Here is a 27,897-nt window from a genome sequence, read left to right on the forward strand (position 1 = left end):
ACCTTCTTTGCCTAGTGTCAGTCTCGTGAGCCTCTTTTGCCTAGTGTCGGTCTCGTGAACCTCTTTTTGCCTAGTGTCGGTCTCGTGAGCCTTTTAAGTGTAGTGTCGGTCTCGTGGGCTTTCTTTGCTTAGTGTCGGTCTCGTGAGCCTTTTGTGCGTAATGTCGAACTCATGGGCAGTATATAAACTCGTGGGCTTATTTTACTTGATGTCGAACTCATGGGCTTAATTTACTCAGTGTCGAACTGGTGGGCGGTATAACTGGTGGGCTGTATGACTTGTGAGTTGTATGACTCGTGGGCTGTATGACTTGTGAGCTGTATAACTTGTGGGCTGTGTGACTCGTGGGTGTCGGTCTCGTGACGTGCACCCCTAATTGATGTAATGGCATTTCTTTTCATCCCAATAAAAAGAAATACACTAGACATTACCATTCTCCACTTGTTCTATCAAGATTATATATATATATATATATATATATATATATATATATATACATATATATAATATATACAATATAATATATTTCCATTCAGTGCTTTGTCTTTCTAATCCTAAAGAGAGTTGTATTTCTAATGGTGTGGCCTCAGACCACTCAGTTGGTGATCTTTTTATGTCTTCCAACTGTCAAAGAATTGTATGGTAGCCTATCCCGTACAAAGTATGATGGTATATCGGGAAAGATTAGCCGGGAAATCGTTGTGTCAACAAAATAAGCATCATTTATTAATATAAAAGTTAAAGAAAAAAATTGCTAAGATTGACAGGTTATAAGATTTTTAAAAAAATCATAGAGTTTATTAATAACAGTCTCTTAGTTAAACGCCACAAATTATGTATAAACCTTGGAGCTCCGATTTATTTTATTTTGTGTGTAGGCCTATATATACTGACAGTCTACAATGTTAACCTGAGCCGGCTGACTATCGTTCAAGCCCTGTCTGTTAAACCTGTACAAATACTCTTAGCTGTCGATTTACTCAGTGTAGAGATAACAGGTCAAAAATGGTCAGTGATTCATAAAAGAATTTTAGAAGTTCTTGTGAAACTCAAGTGAAATCTTTTTATTTCGATGTCTTCCATAACTTAAGCCATTCCCATTGAATTAAATGATTTTCTGTTCAAAATCAAGGAAAGGGATGTCAATCAGTGTCAATTACGTGACTTTTGTGCAAGATTTAGAATCTATTCATCACCTTTAAGCTATGTACAAAATCCCCTTTGGAAACGTCTAGAACATCTAATTTCATCTAAATTAAAAAGAACTGTACTTTTTACAGTGTTGGAAAGGCTGTTTTGCTGTAGTGATAAGGCAAACTATAGCCTGTATAAATTGTTATCTACTATGTACCAGGTATACATTGTAAATTTCAATTAATAAAACCTTCTTTGACCACTTGATATCTTTTATTCGCATGAAGTACAAATTAAAACATTCCATTGCTTCTAAAAATGGTAAGAGCTTACATTTTAAAACGTTTGTTTTTTTCAGATTTATGGTGACCAGACACCATACAGCGCTGCTATACATGTTTATGTATTTTCATTCGTATATGCATAAAATGTATTGTTACATTGTTTGTTCATTGTTCGATAAAAACATTTTAAAAGTCACCACAAAAAAAAAGAAATTTAGTTATGAGCAGATTCCTAAAGAGCAGACTCCAAGCTTTAAAAACGATGCATAACTGAATTCAAATGGACTCTTCTAACCTACGTGTATTTCAATGATAAAGAACGCACATACTTAAGAAAAATTTCGAACTGAGAAAAGAGGCTTTCAAGCCAGGGGTCTACACAAATGCTCCAAGCCGTGCTAGCTGTGCAATAACGGGGACAAAACAGGATATAAACAGGGTTCCAACCTCCCTCTTGTAAACCATTGGAGCAGCAATAATGAAGGTATTATCAGATTACGCGGCCTTCAAGACATACCTGAGCACGCTCTGTACTGTGTTCTATGTATTTTGTTATGTTTTATATTTGTTTGTTTGTTTCTCTCCTGTCAGTCCTATAGTGTCCTTCATATCTAGAGTGACTTTATATATACATATAGTGAGATGATGCTGATACTCGTGCTGTACGCCTCTGTCATCTTAGGAAGAATTATAATCGAGACAAAGTAACGACAGAAGATGTTGCAGGATGCCGGCTGGTGGAAGCTTCGGACCGTCGGTCTTCTTCAGCATTATTGTCTGCTGAGCAGACAAGCAGTATGTGTTTCTTTGTGTGTGTTGTGGCTGTCTGTGGCGGGATGTCTGCTCAGCAGACAATAAAGCTGAAGTAGACCGACGGTCGAAAGCTTCCACCAGCCGGCACCCTGCAACATCTTCTTTTGTAAGTTTGCGAGTCGATTGTATGAGTTGTTCAAAGTATACCAACTCATTCAGACAGTTCTGAGGTTTTCTTTGGGATTCACTAAAAGAATTATTTCGGTGCATTTGTGTGCCTTGGATGATCGAGGCTCGATGCCGCCGTCCCTCTGATGATGAGCCATCTGATGATGTTTCAGTCTAAAAGCTAGCACATATTCTGTTCTCTATAATAGGATGTATTTTGCTCCTTTATTTATGAAGTGAAGTGAAACTCCACCTAACAATGTGAAGCACATAAAACAAAAGTCAATCCAGGAAATATACGGAAAAGTGTACATCTGAGCTATACATGTACAATAGTGAGAGCATATATGTATTCGAAACTGCTTTATGTATAATACCCTCTTGGAAATGTCCGGTCATTATGACATCTTAAATAAGTTACAGCTGAGATATGGTATTTTCAGGTAAAGTTACACCTCAGTATCCTTAATTTGACCTTAATCTAACGTTTAGTCTCCAACTTTAATATGTCGGCCTATAAAAGAGCACACTGATCTGATCTCTATGTCTGAAGCATTGAGTGATATTTTTTTCTTTTTCTTATTCTTTTGATTGCGTATTCCATAAACAATATCGTAGTTTGGGTTTGATAGAGTGACAGTACAGAAAAACAGAATGAACGGTATTTCTTGTAAGAAAATCCATAATATGTCTCTGTTGTATGTGGGTAAAAGTACTATTGTTGATAATAAAAACAAAGCTTATGAATTTGGTAAACATTTTAAGTTCATAGAGAAAGATAATACATAAAAGTAAAAACAGTAAAGAGATAGAGGAAGAATTCGATGTGATTCAGGTTCAGAATGAGAAAGGCTTGCAATTGATCGATGTGATTCAGGTTCAGAATGCAAAGGCTTGATTTATGTATGAAATTGTGTTGGAAGAAAAATAAATAAAACAAATCAGGCAAACAAACAATTGGCTTTAAGCATGTTAAGCGAGCTTTTTTTCTCACGAGTGAATTGGAAAGAGTTTTACAAGATAAAAAGGCTTCAACACAGGGAGAATATAGATGATAGGATATGAGGTATAAAAATATTTACCAGAGTCAAAAAAGGAGATATATTACTAAAATTGTACAACCAAATATGGGATACTGAGTCAATCAAGTCAATCTGTTCAATTTTTCATATGAATCTTTCATATTTTCTGGCAGAGCTATCCTTCTTTTACATTAATCTTCAATTTAGGTTCTTAATATAAATGGGAAAGTGTGTTTTTAGCTGTTTTTCTACAACCTTTTTGGGGGGGAGTGTGGAATGATCAGGTATGTCTTAGAGGCCGTTTTTTATTTCTTGAAATCCTTTGCACACTCTTTACTTTCAGGTCTAATGACTTTTGACAGGGTGACGCTACTACTTTGAAAGTTAGCATTAATCATGAGTAGAATGTTTTGATAGAACATCTTTAATTTCAGCTTAATCTAATAATCCCTTCATTGTTGTTGGTCCGGTGGTTTCCATCCTGTGTTAGTACCGTTTTGTCCCTTTAGCTTGGTAAAGATCAAGGGCTTGAATAGACCGTGTACTTCAGAGCCTATATTAAAGTTCTCAGTTCAGCCCTTTCCAGAGTGTGTGCTTTCTTTCCAGTATTGCGGTAGGTTAGGGGAGTCCATTTGAATTGAGTTATACATCATTTTATAGCTTAGAGTCTGCTCTTTCAGAATCTGTTCTTAACTAAAAATCCGTGTCTGGCGCCTTTTGTTGGTTTTGTGATGCAGGGTCACCTATAGAGTTACGTCGAGAGATGTATTCTCGGTAAAGCTGAAAGGATTGAGAATACCTATCCTATAGAAAAGGGGCTTAAGAATCGCTGGCAATTTGAATTATGTAATAATACAGCCTCAAGAGAATCTTTCGGACAAAGGCCATCCAGATTTACAAAAGAACTGTGTGTAAACCTAATAACATGCCATTCTGGATGTGGAAGTCTCCGTGTGTATCCACACGATTGTAAAGTGCATAATAATGAAAGATTGACAACGCAGCCTTTAAAAAACAAGCCACTTTAGAAGTGATGTATACCACATGGCAAAACTGCTTACGTATTTTATATGCAGATGGCTCTTAATCACTTGAAGGAAAGGTAGCCTCATTTTATGTGCAAGCGTATGAGTATGTGCAGAGTAAAAGAATGCCAAACCACACGTCTGTTTATAGAGCTAAATTAATAGGCGGCTCTGTATTGGATTGATCAATTACCAGCGCTTCATACAGGCGTATTCATCTTTAGTGATTCACTTGTGATTCACATGTGAAAGCTTTGTTACAGAAATATAAGTTTCTACACTAGCTTATATTCTAAGGGAATATTGGGAAGTTTGGAATGGATTCCCAGACACTGTGTAATAAGAGGAAATGAAGTGGCATAAAGCAGCAAAAAAGGCTTTACAAAAGGCATCGATACAAGTGAAGAACAAGCTGAGTGAATATGAATTTTATGAACAACTTAATCTGCATTATTTTTATGACCCCAACAGGGTATTTATTTGAAATCTGTATTATATTACGAAATGGCAAATTAACTGGGAGGAGACGAACTTCCCTTTATTATGTTTAAAAAAAAAAAGGGTTTCTCAGAACTATTCATGCACTTTGAGCGACAAAAGGGCTGAGACAATTAATTGTACATTGCCTCAGGATGGGAAATTAGGTTTGAGTGACAATTTATTCAAAGTAAACCAACAAGTGTCGGGTATATGTGAATAGTTGTAAAGTCCCAGAAGCAGTTAAACATTTTCTTAGGTTCTACTCCAGATATATAACAGCAAGATCTATGATGCTATAGCTGAAACACATGAGGACAAAATTCAAAGGCTATTAACTTCATCTAATTCAGCAGAGTACACCAATTGCTGGTCTAGTATTAGTGATATGAGATCACGAAGATTTTAGATTTTAGCCCCCACTTATGTATAATTATATAGTCTGTACTAACTCTGCCTCGAAGCATTTTGAAGAGGCAATGTGCACCAACAGCCAAGTGGTTGCTTCCTTCACTCAAGAATCCAATTGTGATTATTATATATATTTATATTTATATCCTATTAAAGGGACTGTACAGTTCTGGTTGAGGGAAGTAGTTAGCTTTTAACGTTTTGCAAGATATTCAGAACCAACTCTTTGCGATGTCAAAGAGCATGCAATTCTAAGGGGTATCAAACGTTTATTTGATGAAAATTGGTTTTGAAATGGCTGAGATATCCACAGACAAGGTGAAACAAAGAGATCCTAATAAAAGGCGTGGCCTGTCGCCTTTCATTATTACCACTTTTTGGATATCTCAGCCATTTGACAACCAATTTTCATCAAATGAATGTTGAATCCTTCTTAAAATTACATGCTCTTTCATATTTCATCTACTTTTCCTTACAGATAGCAACTCTCTTCTGGGTTTATTCCAAATTTCATTCAATCACGGAGTTCTTTTAAGAGGTTTCTCATTACCCCACTTTAGGAATGCTATAAACCTAAATCCCCACCTAAACCAGTACTGCACAGTCCCTTTAACATTGCATGTTTGATTTGGTTTGGTTTCGAATCGGATCAATTGAGGTTCCTCTGTTGGGAAGCATCGGATTCTACTGCCTACATATCGGTGGGGCCTAGGCTGTTGATAAAGACTGAGAAATCTGCTTCGCAGATATTGGATTTTTGTAAATTATATGTGAAAAATGATTATAATAAAACACAACCCCGTAAGATCAAAATGAAATTCGGAATAAACTCAGAAGAGAGTTGCTATCTGTAAGGAAAAGTTGATAGATGAGAAAGATGTGATGCTTGAAAACAGATAAAAGAAGATGATCAAACATGCCTCCATAATCGGAAGACTTTGATTTATTGATTTGATTCGATTTGATGTCTGCATTGTTCATAAAAACGAATAATAAATGATAATGATAATAATGATAATAATTATAATGATAATAATAATACATGTAACTAGAGAGGGGCCGTCAAAGGCGGCAGACCCACGCCTAAGTACAAGTCGGGGCAAACATAATGTGCATTCGGTCATCTACCAGAATTCGGCCACTTAATTGCCAGTGTGCTTTATCACCAGCCAGTGAGTTCTACCAAAGATCGTACACTGAAGTGTACGATCTTTGGTTCTACAGTCACATCACACGCAAATCACATCATTACACATACGGTATTAACACTCATTCACGTACAGGAAAGTCCTTAAGTCTCCTCCAAAAATCCATCGAAAATCCCAAATTCCACCGTCAAAAGTGCAGAATCGGAACTTTTCCAAGCGCGCGCGAATTAAGTCCAGTTTTAAGAGTATTGTCTACGCGACGGGTCGCGGAAAAAGCGCTAAAAATCGAGAAATACGCCGTTTTCTTGCGGGATATTTTGATTATAGCAAGCCGAGAGTGTGATGATATCAAAGGTCGTATGAGTGTACGATCTTTGATGGTATCCACAAAAGCGCAAAAGAAAAACAAAATTTACGTACCCCTAGGCAATTACCCCTATGATTAGTGTCTACGGGAATTATTCAATGCAAGGGTTGAATGCAAATGTCTACTGCACCAGTATTCGGCCACCAACGAGCGCCGCAACGTCCCCGGTGCAATTTTGCACCAACAGTGTAGAGCGCGATGCATTTTCAGCGGCCTTGCACACGCATTGACATTGAGCACTCATATCGTGCAGTGTGACTGCGACCGAGCAAAATGCTCCTCCAACGAAAAAAACAATCAATGTTAATTTGAAAAATCATCAAATATCAAAGGTCGTATGAGTGTACGATCTTTGATGGTATCCACAAAAGCAAAAAAGAAAAACAAAATTTACGTACCCCTAGGCAATTACCCCTATGATTAGTGTCTACGGGAATTATTCAATGCAAGGGTTGAATGCAAATGTCTACTGCACCAGTATTCGGCCACCAACGAGCGCCGCAACGTCCCCGGTGCAATTTTGCACCAACAGTGTAGAGCGCGATGCATTTTCAGCGGCCTTGCACACGCATTGACATTGAGCACTCATATCGTGCAGTGTGACTGCGACCGAGCAAAATGCTCCTCCAACGAAAAAAACAATCAATGTTAATTTGAAAAATCATCAAATATCAAAGGTCGTATGAGTGTACGATCTTTGATGGTATCCACAAAAGCAAAAAAGAAAAACAAAATTTACGTACCCCCTAGGCAATTACCCCTATGATTAGTGTCTACGGGAATTATTCAATGCAAGGGTTGAATGCAAATGTCTACTGCACCAGTATTCGGCCACCAACGAGCGCCGCAACGTCCCCGGTGCAATTTTGCACCAACAGTGTAGAGCGCGATGCATTTTCAGCGGCCTTGCACACGCATTGACATTGAGCACGCATATCGTGCAGTGTGACTGCGACCGAGCAAAATGCTCCTCCAACGAAAAAAACAATCAATGTTAATTTGAAAAATCATCAAAATACGGGCCAGTTTATGATGACGGAGAACGAACTTTCATAAATCTAGAAGGACATAGTCCCTCAAATAGGCCTAAACGTAAATTTCGGAATTCTTACGAACATTTGAGCAGCGAAGTCGGATCGTTGGGGAGTTTATGTTTTCGTATGGTAGCGGAAAATCGCAAAGTGAGAAACGGGAAATTTTCGGAATGGTCACTATACCATGGGGTCAAAACTTCAAGGTCACACAGAATTTGCAAGGGTCAACCGATTATCACCAAAATCTAATCGATTCTTTCCTGTCATTATCCAAACATTCCCTGAACATTTCGTGCAAATCCGTTTACCCGTTCTCTTGTTATCTTGTACACAAACAAACAAACAAACAAACAAACAAACAAACAAACAAACAAACATACAAACAAACAAACAAACAAACAAACAAACAAACAAACATACGGAACCCTTTACATAACCCCCTGCCGATTTTCATCGGCGTGGGTAATAATAATAACAATAAAATGAACATTCCATTCGTAGGCTGTCATGATACAATGTTAGCAGTGACTCCTCAGGATGCATACGTCATGTCTTCTCATCATTCATAGGTACCAAACCCTTTTGGCCCGAATTCACGAAGGTGGTACAAATGAAACCATGGTCTAAACCATGGACAAAAACCATGGAACGCCAAGTACCGCACGGAATATTTCGTTACGAAATCAGTCATTTCGTCGATGAAATGATTATTTTGTAACGAAATGACAACATTTTGTAACGAAATGCAACATTTTGTAACTAAATGAACATTTCGTCCACGAAATGATAATTTCGTTAACGAAACAGTTATTTTGTCGACGAAATAAACAATTTCGTAACGAAATATTCCGTGCGACACTTGGCGCCCCATGGTTTTTGTCCATGGTTTAAACCATGGTTTCATTTGTACCACCTTCGTGAATTCGGGCCTTTGGGTGTAGCCAAGGAGGTTTAAGAAATGGAGTAACAACAATCGCATTCCCTTTGATCCCATGTTTCATGCCGCCTCTCAGAAATATTTGAAGTATGTGCCAAAGTGGAGGTGCCCCACAGATAGGGAGACTGAAGGCGTTTACACATCAGCCCGATAAAAATCCAAGCTCGAGATATTTTTTTTTTAATTTCCCAAGTCAGAAAATAGCGCGCTATTTCGAAACATCGGGCTGATGTGAAAACGCCTATTGCATCATGACTAGTCACTCATGAGGCGTTTTCACATCAGCCCGATAAAAATCCAAGCTCGAGATATTTTTCGCAGAAAATAGTCAGCAAAATAGCGCGCTATTTCGAAACATCGGGCTGATGTGAAAACGCCTTCTGAGGAAGATATGTCTTTATGATGGTAATTACTTTTCGCCGTCCCTTCTTATAAAACAGCGGTATACATGCAGGTACAAACACGGGGACGAGCGAATAAAAATTGTTCAAAAATTGATGCGATAAAAATAAAAATTGTCGACTTTACATGACTTTACACTAATCCAACATATAAATGAATAATGACCTATACTCGAAAATTATACGATATTAGTTTCATTATTTGGAAGTGATCGGAAAGATGATAAAATTAGCTTTGCAGTGAGGGTACGGTTTCAAATATTTTCACGACATGCAGCTCATTTTTACACTTTTGCACATAATCGTGAACGGGTTTTACTTTTTTTTCATATACTTTATCATTACGTGAACATTATTCTAATTAACAAATATAAACACAGACTGAAACAAGCAGAATAAAGCCGATATTATGTTAGAGTTTAAAATAAATCTTCAGATTGCTCAAAAAGACGGCGGCATGGAACCCCGATCATCAAAGGCACAAGTGCACCTGTGGAATTCTTTTGTGCATCAATAGAAAAATGACAGCTGTTTGAATAGTAGCAAGGCTATCGCTATTTGTATTTGACGTCTCAGCGACCAGTATAGCAGAATTATTATCAAGTCATGGCAGAAATGTGTTGACTGTCATGACACAGGTCAGAATTCCCGGCGCTCTTTGGAGAGCCAGGAGTATGAACCTGTTGCCCTGAATTGTCTGATTTTCATGCTGATGCTAATTTCTCCTTTTCCTTCTTTATTCTACATCAGTGCACCAAACCCTTCTGGTTATAGCGAGACATTCGTTATTTGCATTTGACGTCTGTGTGGTCAGTTGGTAGAATTATCATTATAGTCACGCTTTTTCCCGAGCGTAAGACATTTGATATCAGAACTTCATATTTACAACTCGTTCCACGTCATGTTACTAGATAGTGGTGTTTTGTAATTTGTGTAGTTAAGCTCTCTACTTTCATTTTTTTTTTTACTTTGTACCCTCTTGAAATCTTACAAAGTTAGGTGTCCTCCATGAGGCTGTTCGTCCATTCTTTGTATGCTTTTTTACAATCGTGTTTTTTATTGTTTGTTTGTTTTTTGCGGGGGTGCCTTCTGTTGTATATCATATTTCTCACGCTCATGCATCTAATTTGCGCTTGCAATCTCGCGATTAGTGTGCACACACATACAATATATACACACACGCAAGCAAACATGCGAAAATACACACACCCAAACACACACCCTCAAACCCACCACGGGATGCTCTTCCGCTCTTCGTCAGCCCTTTGTCAGTTACCTCTGGAACTTGGCTGTAACACAATGGCGAATAACCCTGATCAATTTGATTTCATTCATTTTTATGATTTTTTAGATGAATCAAAATGAAGTACTGAATATTTATACTAACATTGAATTTAATGACAGATTTTCGGATGTTACTACCAATTTCAGTTTTAACAGAAATTTTGAGTTCATACAGAAAACCTTGTTAGTACCGTGAAGTCACTGTATACCAGTAATTGGTGTGAGTGAAACCTAGCTACATGCAGACTCTTCTCCGCTCTTCAATCTAATGATCAGAGCCGACCGAAAAGGAAGAAGAGGAGGATTGGTTGCATTCCTCTGCTGCGGATCATTTGCAGTTTAAAGTACAACATGATATAGTTTTAAATGAGTGTGAAATTTATTCATTGAGTTGAATAATTCTGGAAGCAAAAATGCAATTATTGTAATATCATACAGGCCACCGAATACACAATATGACCGATTTCAAGAAAATTTTGAGACGTTTTTGAGTAATCTTTCTAATGAAAATAAGCAAATTGATTTTAAGGATGATTACAGCCTTAGTTTTCTTCTTAATAAGAGTAATTCTGACAGATTTACTCATTTGATGTATTCATATGGATTTTGCTCTCATAAATACAAACCTACCAGAGTCAAAGATAATTCTTCAACTTTGATAGATTAGTTCTATTAATCTTATTTGAAATGTGTAAGGATTGCGTTGCATCAAAATTATTTTAAAAAACATCGTAATATTATTGACAAGCATAATTTGTGATTCTCGTAAGTTTTATGACTCTCAACGGTTAGTTAAAGTATCTTCTAATTCTAGCGCCACCTGGCATCTGATCAAGGAAATTCTTGGAAATAAAGCAGATCTCTTGCCTAAGGACGGGCTCACTTTGCATGGTAATAGAATTCATTCTGTAACTGATTATGCTTCCTCATTCAACTCGTTCTTCAGTTATATTGATCCAAAATTACCGAGTAAAATCCCATACAGATCACATGCATTTCTCAGATATTTTCTCTCACAACCACCAGAATGGTCTCTTTTTAACTCACCTGAGCTGAAGGCTCAGGTGAGCTATTGCAATCACTCTTCGTCCGGCGTTGGTCGTCCGTCTTGCGTCGTCCGTCGTGCGTCGTGCATAAACATTTTACATTTTCATCTTCATCTTCAACGTCATGACCGATTTTCACCAAACTTGGCAAGTAGCATCCCCAGGGGAATAGGATCTCAATTTCTTCAAATGGGCACTATGCCCCACCTGGACACCATGCCCCACCTGGGGGCCTCTAGAGGGGCCCAAAACCCCCAAAATTAAAGAATCTTAAAGAAATCTTCTTCTCTAGAACCAGAAGTGATAAAGCTAATTTAATACACTCAACAAAACAGAACGTAAGTACTTTTTCAAGTTTATATTTCTCATAGAATATTTGGCTAAAAGTTAATGTGTTATATTCCATATTGAAGGATATGTATTTGGCTATCAGCCTAGCAGGCCAATAAAATGGAAAACCTTACGCATGAGCGAACACCTTTGTTTTTCTCTTTCAAGGCACAAAAGCAGAAATTGCATAAATGAACAAGTTGTCATTCATGCGCAAGTGCTCCTCCATATAACATTTAGAACAAAAGACAAATTTAACACAATATTAGATACATGAATTCAGTTGCAAAAGTGAGCCTTTTAACTCTATAATATCTTTGAAGCCCAAAATATCAACAAATGCAAAAAAAAAAAAAATGGAGAAAAGGGAAGAATCTTAGGACAAGCCATAATTCAAAAGAAATAAGAGAGCAAACAATGTTAATAAAAATGGTAGAAATTTCCATTTGTTTTCAAATTGGGAGAATTGTAAATGATATTTGGTTCTTAAATCTATGTCATGAATCCTTGGCTTACTAAATAAAAAGAGTAAAATTAAGAATTTTTTTAATGTTATTACTCCCTACGTCGTTTAAAGTTTAAGCTGACAGAAAATTCCTAATTTACCCTTTTAGTTTCCCATTTTGTTTTTGTTTGAGGTTATAAAGAAATAAAGAGAACGAGAACTTGTTTATGCTATTTCATTAATGTCTCTCATTGTTTTAAACTGGCCTTTTGTTGTCATTGTTATCTTGAAGAGCATTGCCAAATGAAAGACAACTTGTCAAATTTTGCAACTTTTACTTTCGTGTCTTGGCGGGCAAAAATGAATGTGTTCACTTATGCGGAAAATTTCCTTTTGTATGAACCTACTAACTTGATAGCCAATTAAATTACCTATATGGTACATAATGAATTAATTTTCATTAAAATCTATGAAAAATATGACCTCGAAAAAGTGAGTGTACTATGAGTTAGTATATTGATGACTGTAGTTTCAAGTTTGTTCATGGAGGATCAGGGTAAGGGATGCCCCCTAGTGACCCAGGGGAGGGGGTCGGGAGGGGTCTTTATGGGGACCAAATTGTACATTTTCACCTTTTTCTTGAAAATGCCATGATGAATTTTCACCAAACTTGGCAGGTATCCCTAGGGGGATTGAATCCCATTCCCATCAAGTGGGCACCATGCCCCACCTGGGGCCCCAGGGGCCTAAATTGGGGCCTAAATTGTGAATTTCCCTCTTTTATTGAAAACCCCATGATTAATATTCACCATGCTCTCCCCCTCCCCTCAACATTAATGAATATTTACAATTCTTCTCTAGAAGTGATGAAGCAAAGTTACTGTGAGTTTGTACATTGATGAGTGTAGTTTCAAGTTTGTTCATTGCAGATCTGTAGGGCTTTAAGTCTCTTATTTTCCAAACTGCATAGTCCAACATACTATACTACTTCTATACTTGGCAGGTATTTTTACCAGTGTGATGGAATATGCAAATAGGCACCACGCCCCCAGCTCTCAAAGCTACCCCCACCACAAGTTTCCAATGTTCTCAGGTAAGAGTCTGCAAGAATGCATGGAAGGTAAACTTGCGATACTCAGGTGAGCGCGAGACCCCCGGTCTCTTGTTTTAAACTCCTATATGAATCCTGCTGAAGTCATCAATACGCTAATCTCAGGGTTATGAAAGAATAAGTTTTTATAGCAGATTCTCTATGTCATTAATCTGTCTATTTCATTTGGGTATATGCCCAGATTTATTAGGAATGCAAAAGTTATTCCCATTTATAAGAAAGATGATGTATATCATATAAGCACTTACCGCTCAATATCTGTACTTTCGAGTTTATCCTAAATACTTGAAGATTATAGAATTTTTTGGAATGCCCACAATATTTTGAATTTGAATCAATGGTTTTTAGGCAAAAAATCATTCTACTGAATAAGCATTATTGCAAATTTACGACAAAATTTCAAATGCAATGTCGAAAAAGTAACATGTGATTGGTATTTTTTTTAAATCTGAGCAATGCATTTGATACGCAAAACCATGCGACTTGATTTCTAATATCCCATCAGAATGGTATACGTGGTAATACGTTTTCATATAGTTTCAAGATTATCTCTCAAATAGAAAACAATGTGTATCATTTAATGGCACAGAATCGTGTTTCCTCTCCATTAGTAGGGGAGTTCAACAAGGCTCAAGTTAAGGGCCTCTCCTCTTTCTTTTGTACGTAAATAATGTATCTAATCCGTCACATTTTGGTATCATTCATTTTATTTACTGATAACACGAATATAACTTCTATTCTAATCACAAATATCAGTTGAATTACCGAAAGTTTCTGAGTGGCTTAGGTGTAATAAATTATCCTTGAATATGTACAAAACTTGTTTTATACATTATAATGTAAGATCGGTTATTACTCCTGTAAACATTAAGATTAATGAGTTATTTATTCAACAAAAACAACATTCCACTATTTTTGGAGTAGTTATTGATGAAACTTTAAGCCGGAATGTTCATATAGGTTATATCGTAAGTTTAATATCTGTTAGAGGTGTCGGAATTATCTCTAAACTGAAGTTTACTTTACCTTTAAGCACTTTGTTTTTGTTATGTAATACCATGGTATTAAATATAATTTTTTTTTTCATTATTGTTTTGGGTAATTGTGGTAAAACTAGAATTAATCCTATTTTGTTATTACAAAAAAAAAGACCAGTCGGCATTAGTGAAGGATCATCTCATTTTGCCAATACGGATCAATTGTTTCAGAAGTTGAAAACGTTAAAAGTGGCTGACAGTAATGCTCTTCCAGCTGCCAAGACGCAGTTTTTACGTTTAAATGTATTGATAAAAAAACTTCCTTCATCTTATTTTTTTTTTTGCTTTTAATAACAGTATTCATCAGGCCCGTAGCCAGGGGGGGGGGGGGGGGGGGTGGGTGCGTCGGGTGCGTACGCACCCCCCCCCCCCCAAATTCTGAAAGGTCCACTTTTTCATAATAACGGTTTTTAGCAATTCTCAAGATAACAATCCAAATAAATATAAAGACACATTATATGCTACGTAAATGTGGAAGGGTACGTTTAACAATGTTAAAAATAATTGTACGAAACCCTTTTGTTGTATGAACCATCGGATCGTCCCCATGCACACAAACACAAATGTTATGTATCAATTTGTGCGAGCTATTATTATATTGGCACTGCATGCCATGGCCCTTGGCGCGTGTGACCGGTGTTTTTTTTTTCCACTGGCCGCCCGAGTACGTGCGATTCGTGGATGACATTGAGGTTGACACTTGCATTTTTTCACAGGTACAGAGGTAAGTGGATGAAAATCTAATAGCCTCAAGTTTACATATAATGTGACCCTGCACCTCAAAACAAACAAAAAGTCGCCAGACATGAATTTTTAGTTAAGACCATATTCTGAAAAAGCACACTTTAAGCTTTAAAATGATGTATAACTCAAATCAAATGGACTCTCCTAACCTATCTAAATATTGGAAAGAAAGCACAAACTCAGGAAAAGTGTGAACTGAGAAAAGAGGCTCTTATTAAAGTACAGTGTCTATTCAAGCCCTTAATCTTTACCAAACCGTGCTGGCTGTGCGATGAATGAGACAAAAAAAAAAAAAAACAGGAAGTAAACCACCAGAGTAACAACAATGAAGGGATTATCAGATTAAACTGAAATTAAGCATGCCTCATTAGCACATTCTGTCCATAATCAATGCCAACTTTCAAAGCGGTAACACTATCTTTTCAAAAGTTATCAGTTGAAAGTGAAGAGTGTGGACAAGGTTTTTCAGAAATGAAAAAGGGATTCTAAAGACACACCTAACCACACTATTCTACCAAAAAATGTTCGAGATAAACTGCTAAAAAACACAGTAATTCCTGCCCATTTTATGATACCAAATTTTAGCATAATGTAAGGGAAGACCCTCTCTTTCAGAAAATATGAAAAAGTCAAGTTCGGTTAGGTTGACCCACTTCACTTATTTTCAGTCCTCACGCAAAATCAGTGTGTGCGACTTTATGTTCGTTTTGAGGTGCACGGTCACATATGATAAAAATTAAAGAAATTCCTCGAAATTACTATAATCGAAAACCTGAGACATTTTATATCTACGTCTCACAAAGATATAGTACATGTACATATAAGTACATGTTGGCATGATAATGCCTGGGGATAGATTATTATGTCAACTATTTTCCATTATGAATGCATGCTCCAATCAAATTGTGAAAAGGTGGTCATGAATTAGCATTTCTTACGAACGATCAGGAGAGACGAAACAAAATGAAAGGCCTGTCTTACTCCAGTTCTCTATTAGTTATACATTTTCTCATGTTGTGACAGTTCGATTGGTTCTCATTTTGAAGTGAGCCAAAACCTAAGAACATTCTCACTTATAATTTCCAAAGAGTATTATGCAGGCACGCAAACTCAATTTAGTTGTATTTCATTTAAATGTAATGGGTAAGAGGGTATGAGAGAGAATGCTGAGCTATGAAGTAAAATGGCAAAGTAAAAAGTTTGTCAGATAGTATTACAAAAGCCTGAATATTGCAAGAGCTCCGGAGTAAAAACAGTCAGGGAAAAACCCTATGTATGATAACATTGTGAGAGCGTTAGACTGCATTGTGACGCGTCGTTATTTAATTTACATTCTTTATTCATCTTTTTCATAAAAAACACAGGTAATGAGCCGGATTGGGTTAAAATTCTTACTTACAGCTTTGTAGAAGTCTGAGTCAACAGTATCACACAGTACTTCAAGACGTATTAGTACAAACGATTTCTTGAGCCTGCACCGTTTCAGGCTCTGTTCTGGATACGGCGGTAGAAACTCATTCTTTTTTGTGGTTTATTTTATCATTATTTACTAATCTCTTTTCTAACTTACAGGTAGCGGATTTCTTTGCAGGCCAAATTCGGAAATGTACTGTTGATTATTACTTATACATTTTGTGACAGTTCTATTGGTTCTCATTTTAAAGTGAGCCAAAACCCAAGAACATTCTCACTTATAATTTCCAAAGAGTATTATGCAGGCACGCAAACTCATTTTAGTTGTATTTCATTTAAATGTAATGGGTAAGAGGGTATGAGAGAGAATGGAAAGTGCTGAGCTATGAAGTAAAATGGTAAAGTAAAAAGTTTGTCAGATAGTATTACAAAAGAAACTCATTCTTTTTTGTTTGTTTATTTTATCATTATTTACTTATCTCTCTTCTAACTTAAAGGTAGTGGATCTCTTTGCAGCCCAAATTCGAAAATGCTTAGAGACAGCTAGTAACCAAATATGCTACTATAATTACTTTAATAAATAAGAAATAACCATTCCAGTATGTATCTTAGTGTGCACAGTAAGACAGATCAAATCAAATAGGATAACATCTGAGCACTAAGCCTGAGGTCTGAATTTGCACTCAACTTCTTCCAATGGCTAACGGATGTTTAATTTTTGAATTTCACTGACCTCCAAATTTCACAAAGAAAACCTTCTTAGCATGATGGTTAATATGACATTTGACTGATATTGGAGATGTTTGCGAATCGGATCTACTACCTTTAATATTATTAAATCTAAAATGATTATTTGAAAGTTCGGAAATGCTGGAAATATCCCACCACAAGGAGGCAAAATATAAATGGTTCACATTTACAATTCATTTTGTTTTAAAAATTTTCTTATTTATTTTCGTTTTTGACAAACTCGCATACCAACGGCTGATATACTGTATAGTAAAGTGAATGTTTCATCTTCCAAACAGCATCCAATGGGATGGACAACTCCAACTGAAAGGTGGACACCGTGACCATACTCGCTAAAGAAAACGCGTAATAGGGGTCGTTTTTTCTCACGGATTAGATGGAAAGTGTGATGTACGAGCGTATATAATCAAAGGGTATCAAAAAGGCCGAAATTTGGGAAAATGGTATATTGTTCAATCATGATGAAGTACTTCTTTAGGGTGCAGGAAACATTTAAGGAATACTTGTTTTTAAGGCCCAAAAAAATCATATGATCATTACTCGTTTAGGGGCCATTTTGAAAGTCCATGTATGAGCATGGTGTCCACCTTTTAATTGTCGCTACCCCTCCCGGGACAGTATCAAAGGACCGTTTTGTTAATTAACGCAATCCCCCCTTCCTTTAAAAATCCTGGCTTCAGGCCTGCTAACGCGGGTATACAATAGAAAAAATAAAAGTTAAAACAACACCAGGAAAATCACTATTCTCAATTTTGCGGCGCGCTACGCGCGCAGAGTCTCGAACACAATTAAACTTTGCAACTTCCTGGCAAAATGAGTTTTTACTATTTCCTAGATGAAATACCGTAACGCAATTGCATGCAACAGACAAAAATACAAATTTCCTCGATACTTTAAAACGTCATTAAAACAGTCAAAATTCACAATTTGCGGCGCGCTTCGCGCGCAAATTCTTATACAACTTTTGTAGTTCGGTCGTCCAAAGAATATATATATATATATATATATATAATTGTGTGTGTGTGTGTGTGTGTGTGTGTGTCATCATTGGTATTGGTACCGAAGGTCCATTTTTTTAGTGACCGCACCCCCCCCCCCCCCTTGAAAAATCCTGGCTACGGGCCTGTTCATTCATACCTAACTCGCAATGCCAGAAATTTTCATCTTAAAATTCCAAAATTGTTAGTGGCACATAAATTTAGACACTATGGGCCTGATTTGTGGAATAGTCTTCCTAAACATCATGCCACGTAACAAACACATGACCCTGAAATATAACAGTGAATAAAATCAAAGTGAACCAAGTTTTAGTGATAATTTCTGCAATGTCCACATAATACTAAAGTATCTTCTACTCAATTCTCACTCCGCAAGACAAATATGAAACGGCATGTGTTATCGTTATATAATATTATGTAGGATGAATGCTCACTCTCGTCTTGATTCCATGACAGTTGACTAAGTCTAACAGTTTTCTGATTTGTTTTCTTTTGGATTGTATTTATTTTCTGATGTGTTATATCGTTCTGATTTGAAATTTATTCAGAATCAGTTTTGAATTGAAATCTGAAACTTTCTGAAAAGTCCCATGTCTAATACAACACAGTGTGCCGACACAGTTTATATTTGCCAAGATACACTTTATTCTTTCCACCACAATGTTACATTACATGACTCGTGTCCATACATATATATGCATACATAAACATTATGTGTATTATTTCTTTCATATCAAAATCAATCTACACAATTTTTAATAGCATTAACAATGATAAAACAACAAAACTGCACATACACTTAAAACAATAGTACATACAGGTCCGACATTCTGGAATAGCCTTGACTCCGACATTACTGAATCGTTGTCATTGAATTATTTTAAACGTAAACTAAAAAAATCCCTTGTGCAGGCTTATCTGTAATAATACAACATGCAATTTTATTTGAACTCCCTCTTCTTTATCAGATTCGTTGTTCATCATATGTATTCCATGTTTGCCTTTTGTTTTTTTTTACTGAGTCATTTATGTCAAGGCTATTCCTGAATTAATGAATCATTATGTATCATGTGCGTTTTTGCGCATTCTTACAGTTACGTAACTGTGTTGCTCGGGTGACATGGAGTCTTGTAAACGCGTTACAGGTGGCTACTTTGTATTTCGCTATGCTTTCGTATATTTTATTCCTTTCTTTTGCTCTTTTTGCTCTTTTCTTTTACGTCCCTTTCCTTCCCTTCATAGTTTTCGTTTCTAGGTTGTTTAAGAAGACCAACACTTTCATATAATTATACACGGACCTATACATTACAAGCTTTCCTTTTTAGTAGGTCCCCACATTTCATGTTTGTTAAATTGTCTTCTCTTGTATTCTTTGTAATTTACGACGCTATGTTCAATCTTATGTTCAATCTATCGTATCATGTTTGATGTTTTGAAATGTGGAACAATAAAATCAAAAAATCAAATCAACCTTTGCACTAATGTACTTTGTACCTACCCTCTTCCGTTATACAATTTAATATGTATTAAATGATTAGTAATGGAGTTTAAGCTACATGCTTTTCCAGAGGCCGTCATCAAATTCAAGCTTCAGCTTAAGATGACGACCTCCTGCATTAGTATTGATACGGTTGAATAATCAATGATTTTCCAATTTTGAAATGATTTTAACTCACCTATACAATATTTCGTTATTATTACAGTATATATATCATTATGTCTATTTTTTTTCTGATGGATATAATGTGATTAGCATTAGAAATTGTTGACTTCGTATTTATTTTGTGAAAATTCAAAAATCAAATCAAATCAAATCAAACTTAATGCGGACAAGAGTCGAATCTTACAAAGTAATTATGAAGTGTATGGTTGGTTTCGTTTTATTCCTAAGTTATTTTGTTCTCCCCGTACACAAACTAGATCCCGTGTATACAATTTAGGGGTGATTTGCAGGGATGCAAAAAATAAGTGTATATGATAATTACTATTGGATGTGCATAGAAAACGGGTCATTGGGGGAATTTAGGTACAGTATATCTCCTTTTTCTAAAAAGAGAGAGAGAGAGTTGTATTTTCTCATTAACATACAGAATTTAGTGGTATAAGATACATTTTGTGTTCTTGTCAGTACAATGCTGCATTGAGCCCATAGTAATGCATAAAAAGGGCAATATTGCATGTTTTCTGAATGTTTTCATGCTTTTTTCAATCAAAATTGTCCCAAACTCTCAATTATTTTTTTTAAAGCTTTTGAATATTTGTAACAAGATTAGCTAAAATACTGCTGGCGATTAAGTCTCGACGTATTATTTGTCGGTATGTAACTATCTTGACATTAACTATTGATCGTAATGTAGGCCTAGTACTCTAATTCCAGTCAATTCAGTTACAAGTCAATGATAGCATACCATCTGAAAACACTATTCAACCCGGCTTCGCCTCGTTGAATAGAGCGCCTCTACATCTTTCACCTCGTGAGAAATCTTGTACCATATCACTCGTGACCATTCACTATTTTGTCTAAAATTACATCATTCGAAATTAGCTTACACAAGCATTATTGTGTATGCGCTGTATGAAAATGTGTCTTCGCATATAAACAGGGCGACCTGGGAGTAAACACTTTGTCTCGATAAGACTGTGCTGCATAGACCACGTCAACTCTCCCTGCGTCGTGCTGAAAAGTAGTTTTTTATAGATTACGCGAGAACGCAACCTATTTAAAGATAAAATGGCGCCCCTGTATGATCAATTCTCCAAGTAGCTCTCTGCGTCGTGAATAGCCTTTTAGCCAATGCTGTCTGGGCTTGTATATTTTCAGTGTGTCTGAATCGAGTCTAATTGCGATACAGCAACATTTCGAATTACGCGCTTAGTCTACCCTCCACAGGCTACGTGAAATTGAGAGGACGTAAAAACAGCCAAGAACGCGTAAAGAAAACTCAGACGACGCGAGCTATAGATAGATCGTTTTTGATAAGCGATTTTGCGCATGCTCAAAACAGGGTGTTTTTTTTTCCTCTGAACGTCCTTGTCGCGAAAATCTCAAAGTCCCTGATGAAATATCTCTTGAGCATGTTGAGTAATCACTTCTCCACATTCTGTGACTGTCCTATAATTGAAAACAAAAGAAAGAAAGAAGAAATCTAAACCTAGCCGATCTTTTTTCCGAAGATTTCGTTTCCCGCAATCATGTCGTGGAAATTTTTGTTGGAGTTAATTTGCCCCAATCGATGTTCAAGTTTACCTACTAATTTCAAAATATGCTCCGCATCCAGCATCCAACTTTCGCCACCCTCTCTTTCTCTCTCTCTCTCTCTCTCTCCGTCTGTCTTTTTCTCTCTCTCTCTCTCTCTCTCTCTCTGTTTCTTAAGGGATCATGATATCATGCAAAACGTTATCGACGATTTACATCGTAAATAATTCATACACCATTATATTCTTTTTTGACAAACTCACTCCTCGCAGTTTACGTGTGCATGTTACCTATCAGGAAAAAAACACCAAAAAATAAGGGAGATTATATTCGGGAAAATTATGATACTTTAAAAAAGTCAGGGGCTAGTCTGGTCCAAGCCTGGCGTTTGACAAGTCGACGGTGGCGCTATTACGCTGAAACATCTTTGCGCGCCACAGCTTTGAGAATGATACCGTTACGTGGAATCAGAAACCTGAAGACATTTTCACCCTGCTTTGGGGGTATCTGTAATACAATGATTGATACGAAGAAATTCAAAATTAGGAATGATTTCAAATAAGTCAATTGAAATACACACACACATAATATATATATATGTATATATATATATATATATATATATATATATATATATATATAAACACTAAACAAAAAGTAAGTTCCCCCTAAAACAAACCTGTGTAATTTATGAATCGGGAACCTCTGAGGAAATCTGAATACAGGATCATGTAGCTGTAGTTCTCGGCTACCTTTCATGTGAAATTCAGTGGATATCACTTGGTCACGCTTGAGTGAGCATGACTTAAAGTCAAAATGGTCACTTTTTGAAGTTCACAAGCGCATTTTTGCAACTTTGATTTGGTGATATCGGAACGAATTTCAATTTTCCAGGATAAAAATGCATGCAACGTACAATTTATGTGCTTCTTATCGTACCATGTGACTTGTGCACAAAAGTTTCGGTTGAGTGAACACGGGGTGAAAATTACCAAAATGGCCGATTTGACATGTTTCTCGTGGTAATTTCTATCAATTGAGATTAAATTCGTGTGTTGAACAGTTTTTACACACAATTCACGTAATTTCACGGTTGAATGAGCACATTAAAAACAAAGAAAAATAGCAATTTGAATTGTGCAGTAAGTATTGCGATAATTTTGCGCACTGAAATCAATTGTTTTAATGTTTTTTGTATTATGTTTAATACCACTGTGCGTACAGTGATCACCTGACATTTTAGTCACGCTTCAATGAGCATGTGGGGCTGGAAAACCCTTTTTTACCCTAAATAATAAGAAATATTCATTGTTTTTTATGTTTTAGTTGAAATGTTAGGAAATTACTCTGAATTCAATGAAAAAAATAACATTTCAATAAAAAAATGACATTGTGACATGCTTCAGTGAGCACATAAGATGAGCAAAGTGTGCAGGTCAAAACCATTTTCGTGGCTGAAATTCCCATAAGATTTACATTTGGTTGGTTTTGAAGACGTGTTCAGCGGTGTAAGTGGATAGAGCCTAAAAAGTGAGTGCAGATGCTCCCCAATCTGTGTTATATTGCCATAACGATCGCATAATAGTCAACCAACATTTTAAGCAACTATCATCACCATCACAATCATAAAGGCCACTACATGTTTCTCACCACAATCAATATCTGTCTCCAGGCTCTCCATGCATATGTGCAGCACGGGAGGATATTGATGTTGAACAAAAGTGAAATTTGGCACCATGTCAATGATTAATTGCATTTATTTTCCCTTTCAGTTAATGCATGACTTCATGACTTTACAAAGATCAAGAGCTTAATGCCAAAATTAGTATTCAGTAGCGAGAACAAAGGCCCGAAGATTTAATTTGCATAATTTCTCATCTCTGCTCCAACAAGGGGATTTCATCAAATTAAAGGCAGACCAATTTCCCCACGAATACTTCAATATTTAATCAAAGGTAGCCATGGATTATAAGGAGGGTTTCCGGCACCATGTACCCTTTGACGTGTAAAATTTTGAAGGAATGCCAAGGATCGCTGAGACATTTATATCGGTCCTAAACGCAATAACGAGATGTTTTCCAGTTGATTTCAAATGCAGAAGATCAATGCAACACCTGCTGGATGGTTTTAATAATAATTGTTTCATGATGTGGTCATTCAACCGTAAAATATACCACATTGCATGCAAAAGCCATCGTTAGCTTTCTAAAGCATAAATTCCTCCTCTTCACATGAACTTACCATGGAGATTATGGGCAAACTGCCAATTTTTCATTTTGTAGGTTAAAAAAGAGGGTGTCAAGCCTCACGTGCTTATTGAAGCGTGACTGAAATGTCAGGTGGTCACTAATATGCGTTTGGGTATTAGCACAATATAAAAAAGCATCATACAGTTGATTTCAGAGCGTAAAATTATCGCAATACTTACTGCACAATTTACATTGTTATTTTTCTTTGTTTTTAATGTGCTCATTCAACCGTGAAATTACGTGAATTGTATGTAAAAACTGTTCAACACCCGAATTTAATCTCAATTGATAGAAATTGCCACGAGAAACATGTCAAATCGGCCATTTTGGTAATTTTCACCCCGTGTTCACTCAACCGTGAAATTTTGTGCATAAGTCACATAGTACGATAAGAAGCACATAAATTACACGTTGCATTCATTTTCATCCTGGAAAATTAAAATTTGTTAAGATATCACCAAATCAAAGTTGCAAAATTGGGCTTGTGAACTTCAAAAAGTGACCATTTTGACTTTAAGTCATGTTCACTCAAGCGTGACCCAGTGATATCCACTGAATTTCATATGAAAGTTAGCCGAGAACTACAGCTACATGATCCTGTATTCAGATTTCCTCGAAGGTTCCTGATTCATGAAATAATGATGTTTGTTTTAGGGGGAACTTACTTTTTGTTTAGTGTTTATATATATAATATATGTGTGTGTGTGTGTGTGTCATATGACTCTTACTTCGAAGTCTTATATTACACATCGACGCAGAACTTTATTTTCATTTATTTATACCATGTACACAAACAGTAAATACATAAATTACAACACATGAAAATACACCACAAGCCCTGCTCTTTACGTACCCCTCCATATTGAACATAATTGATAAATATCATGCATCTTTCATTTACAATCTACAATATTGCGTGATTATACAATTCATTTTGACATTGCAACTGATTGACTCCTTGCCATTCTTCGACTTTACAAGGACCGAATTAATCAGTGTTTGGTTCTATCAATGACAAAAGAAACATGAAAGAAGTCATGGGCATACATACTCGGAGAGGATTTGAACCGACAACCTCGTGAGCACCGGACAGGCGTCTATATCCACTGTCTAGCGATGTGATTAGTGTTTGTTCACAGAAACCTCCGCTTGGGAGTTCAAAATCTCGGGCGTCTTAAAGAAAACCAAGCATACAAACAAACAAACAAAACCTCACCTCTGTCTGGGGACAGGTTTCGAATCGATAATTCTGCAGCACCCGGACAATTCCTAGTTTAGCCACCATCAGAGCGAACCTCATCCCAATGCAGTGGCGGGGTCCGGTTCCGAATGGCAGCCAGGCCAACGGGTGGCGGCGCTCTTTATTCTCCTTGCTGAATCTGTACGGGAAAAATGCGCTAAATTGTCTTGTACTGGTCAACAAACATTCTTCCCCTTTAACTGACTCAATGGGAAAATGTACATGCCTCTTGCATTTGATTTCATTAAATGCAATATCATTACAACAAATCGTGATCAAGTTACTGTTCAATTGTTTATTCTAGTTGCTTAGCTTTCCTTTACACGTACCTCAATATTTGACATGTTACTCATGCATTGTAGGCGCTACAACTTGCTAGAAAATTGGCAAGTTCGCGGACCTGCGCCGACGTATAGACTGTATTCACAATAACAATGATGGGTTGAGTTTGCACAGGAAATAAATGCTAACCAATACAAGTTGTTTTCCATACCCAAGTATGCCAAGCGAGCATTCTCTGTTTGGCATTATCTTAGACAACTTATTCACCCCCCCCCCACACACACACATACACACGCACACACACAATCATCATGTACAGGACCCTAATTTACCATAACACATCATACTCTGCACTTGGGCTACAGTAACTTACTTATCGGATTGTATACTAGGGTGTTATGTTTACATGATATAGGTCGTGTATTATGAATGTGCGTGCTCTTTAAACTTGGTGATACCACGAACTATCATGAAAAAATTCAAGTTGACGGTATGCGCTATATTGTGAATAACTTCACATGACACATGACGACCTTTGTTGGGAATTATGCAAAATATTCGACTTCCTCCCTCGCGATTGGTAACCAGTGTCGGTACGCTGTGTACTCTGAGGAATCGCTTATACCTTGTGTTATATCGTATCAAACGATGACGCCGAATTTGAAATAATTTCTATGTAATTCAATTTTAACCATGCAGAGTAACAATGCATAATGGTGTTTATGTAGTTTTTTTCTACGTAGTTTGATTCCATGGAACTTGAAATATCCACTTGGAAAGACATTCTCATTAGCGCCTGATTTGTGTTAATATACCTGGAAGGATCAAACTTCTGTGGATCCGGCCAGTATTCCTCGTCGTGATGTATGGTGTAAATGGGAATGAAGATTTTAACGCCTTTCTCCACGGTAATGCCATTGTACGTGAACGTCTCGTTGCAGATCCTGCTCAGACTGGAATATTAAGCCCAAAAGAAAGAAGCTCGTCAGAACAGATAATCCTTCTTATACGGTAGGCCTAGCTGTAAGCCAACAAGGGTATCTATTTTGATTGTCTTCGGTCAATCGAATTGCTATCGAAAACCTTATTATCATAATATCATCACATCAAACACCCAAAGAGGCCAACGGAATCGATAAAGTATAGTTGACGTATTTGGGTGGAGATAAGTGCAAAATTATTTTCACTCGCATTGAAGCTCTGATAGGATGGCCTGCGTCTAGACATGGCTGTCTGAGAAGGAGACTGAACTCAGAATCTCTTGTTCAAAAGTCCCGACTACTATCCACTATAGACCATGAAATGAGGGGGGGGGGGGAAGTAAAGGTAATTATTACGATAAAAGCATCATGAGAAGACGAAATAAATGATACGATTGATTTGCAAAATAGAATCCGTTATATTTGGAAGTATGTAGATTATGCGGAGCATGACACTAACTTTTTTTCCCGTATGATTGCCCGTCGGGGCCACTAAAATTTTTAAATCTGAAGTGGCCCGAGAAAACGATGCTGTGGGCCGAAATAAGAAAAAATATAACAATAATTCATCATTTTGAATCGCAAGTGTTCGATCGGGCAACAAAAAGATAGCTTTTTGGAAGTTTGGTGGTGCGGCATCAATTTTTTAGTGGCCCCGGGCCACCGGGCTACCGGGCCACCGCGAATATCGAGATCTGGGGCCCGTTGCATAAAAGTTATCATGGTAACTTTGCCATCCAATGGTAACTCCCATGGAATTCTTGATTTTGATTGGCCGTTACCATGGTAGTTACCACTTGATGGCAAAGTTACCATAATAGTAACTTTTATGCAACGGGTCCCTGGATGAGGGCACTCACATGGTTGCAGGCGGGTATATTCTCAGGGTCTCACACACGACCTGATCTAGGTAGCGCATGGTGGAGGTGGACGTGTATCCGACTGAGTCGCGAGAGGGGGTCATCTCATCAATTTCCCTGATCAGCTTCTCTTGAATCTCAGGATGCATTGCGAGGATATAGATGACGAAATCAAGTAAACTGTTGGTAGTCTCATATCCAGCCGTAAAGAACGTCATTGCCTTCGTGGAGGAAAGTTGATGTAAGAGCAAAAATATGACTAGTCCAAGCGGTCAGATTAAAGTTTGCAATGCAACGTGATAATGCGATGTTGGACTACAGCTAACCTCGATTAAAATATTTGAGTTTGATATCGATTACTTGCTTTTACGCCATAAATCCCTGTCGTGGGGTTGGCCACGTGATGCGACAGTTCACGAGAATTGCATACAATTCTTTAAAAATAATTTATGTTACAGCGATTTGTTTCTATACAGAGTAGTGCAGTCTAAGAATACATTGAAAAGATCACAATACATACATGGACGTTAAAAAATAACAATAATGAGGACACCCTATAGTTTTGAAGCTAGTAGTGCTTTAAAGGAAACAGGACCTTTAAAATTATGCAAGAATGTATGAGTTCATAGTTCTGCAACTTACCAGGGGTATGATGGTCTTCACATATTAAGACAACCTTTAGGTTTTTCCCCGTTCAGTGTTGCATTTGCCCCAAAGGTCATCGGTTCGATTTAAAAATCGGTTCATACCGATTCTTAAATAACCCATCAT

At 36.9% G+C, this 27,897-nt stretch overlaps 1 protein-coding gene across 1 annotated transcript in view; it reads right to left on the reverse strand.

The window, feature by feature from the left end:
- The window catches only part of LOC139722181 (cytochrome P450 3A14-like), a 68,258-nt gene extending 40,983 nt beyond the window's left edge, over nucleotides 1–27,275 (reverse strand). The window contains exons 1-3 of the mRNA XM_071633497.1: nucleotides 27,127–27,275; nucleotides 26,102–26,239; nucleotides 24,981–25,143 (exon numbers count right to left, since the gene is read on the reverse strand). Coding sequence (XP_071489598.1) covers nucleotides 24,981–25,143; nucleotides 26,102–26,239; nucleotides 27,127–27,275 — 450 coding nt within the window. The remainder of the gene's footprint in view (nucleotides 1–24,980; nucleotides 25,144–26,101; nucleotides 26,240–27,126) is intronic.
- Between the last annotated feature and the right edge of the window lie 622 nt (nucleotides 27,276–27,897).

The sequence above is a fragment of the Diadema antillarum genome, unplaced genomic scaffold, assembly GCF_040938485.1.
Source record: "Diadema antillarum isolate AM-2024a unplaced genomic scaffold, OU_Dant_1.0 scf00000160, whole genome shotgun sequence".
Lineage (NCBI taxonomy): Eukaryota > Metazoa > Echinodermata > Echinoidea > Diadematoida > Diadematidae > Diadema > Diadema antillarum.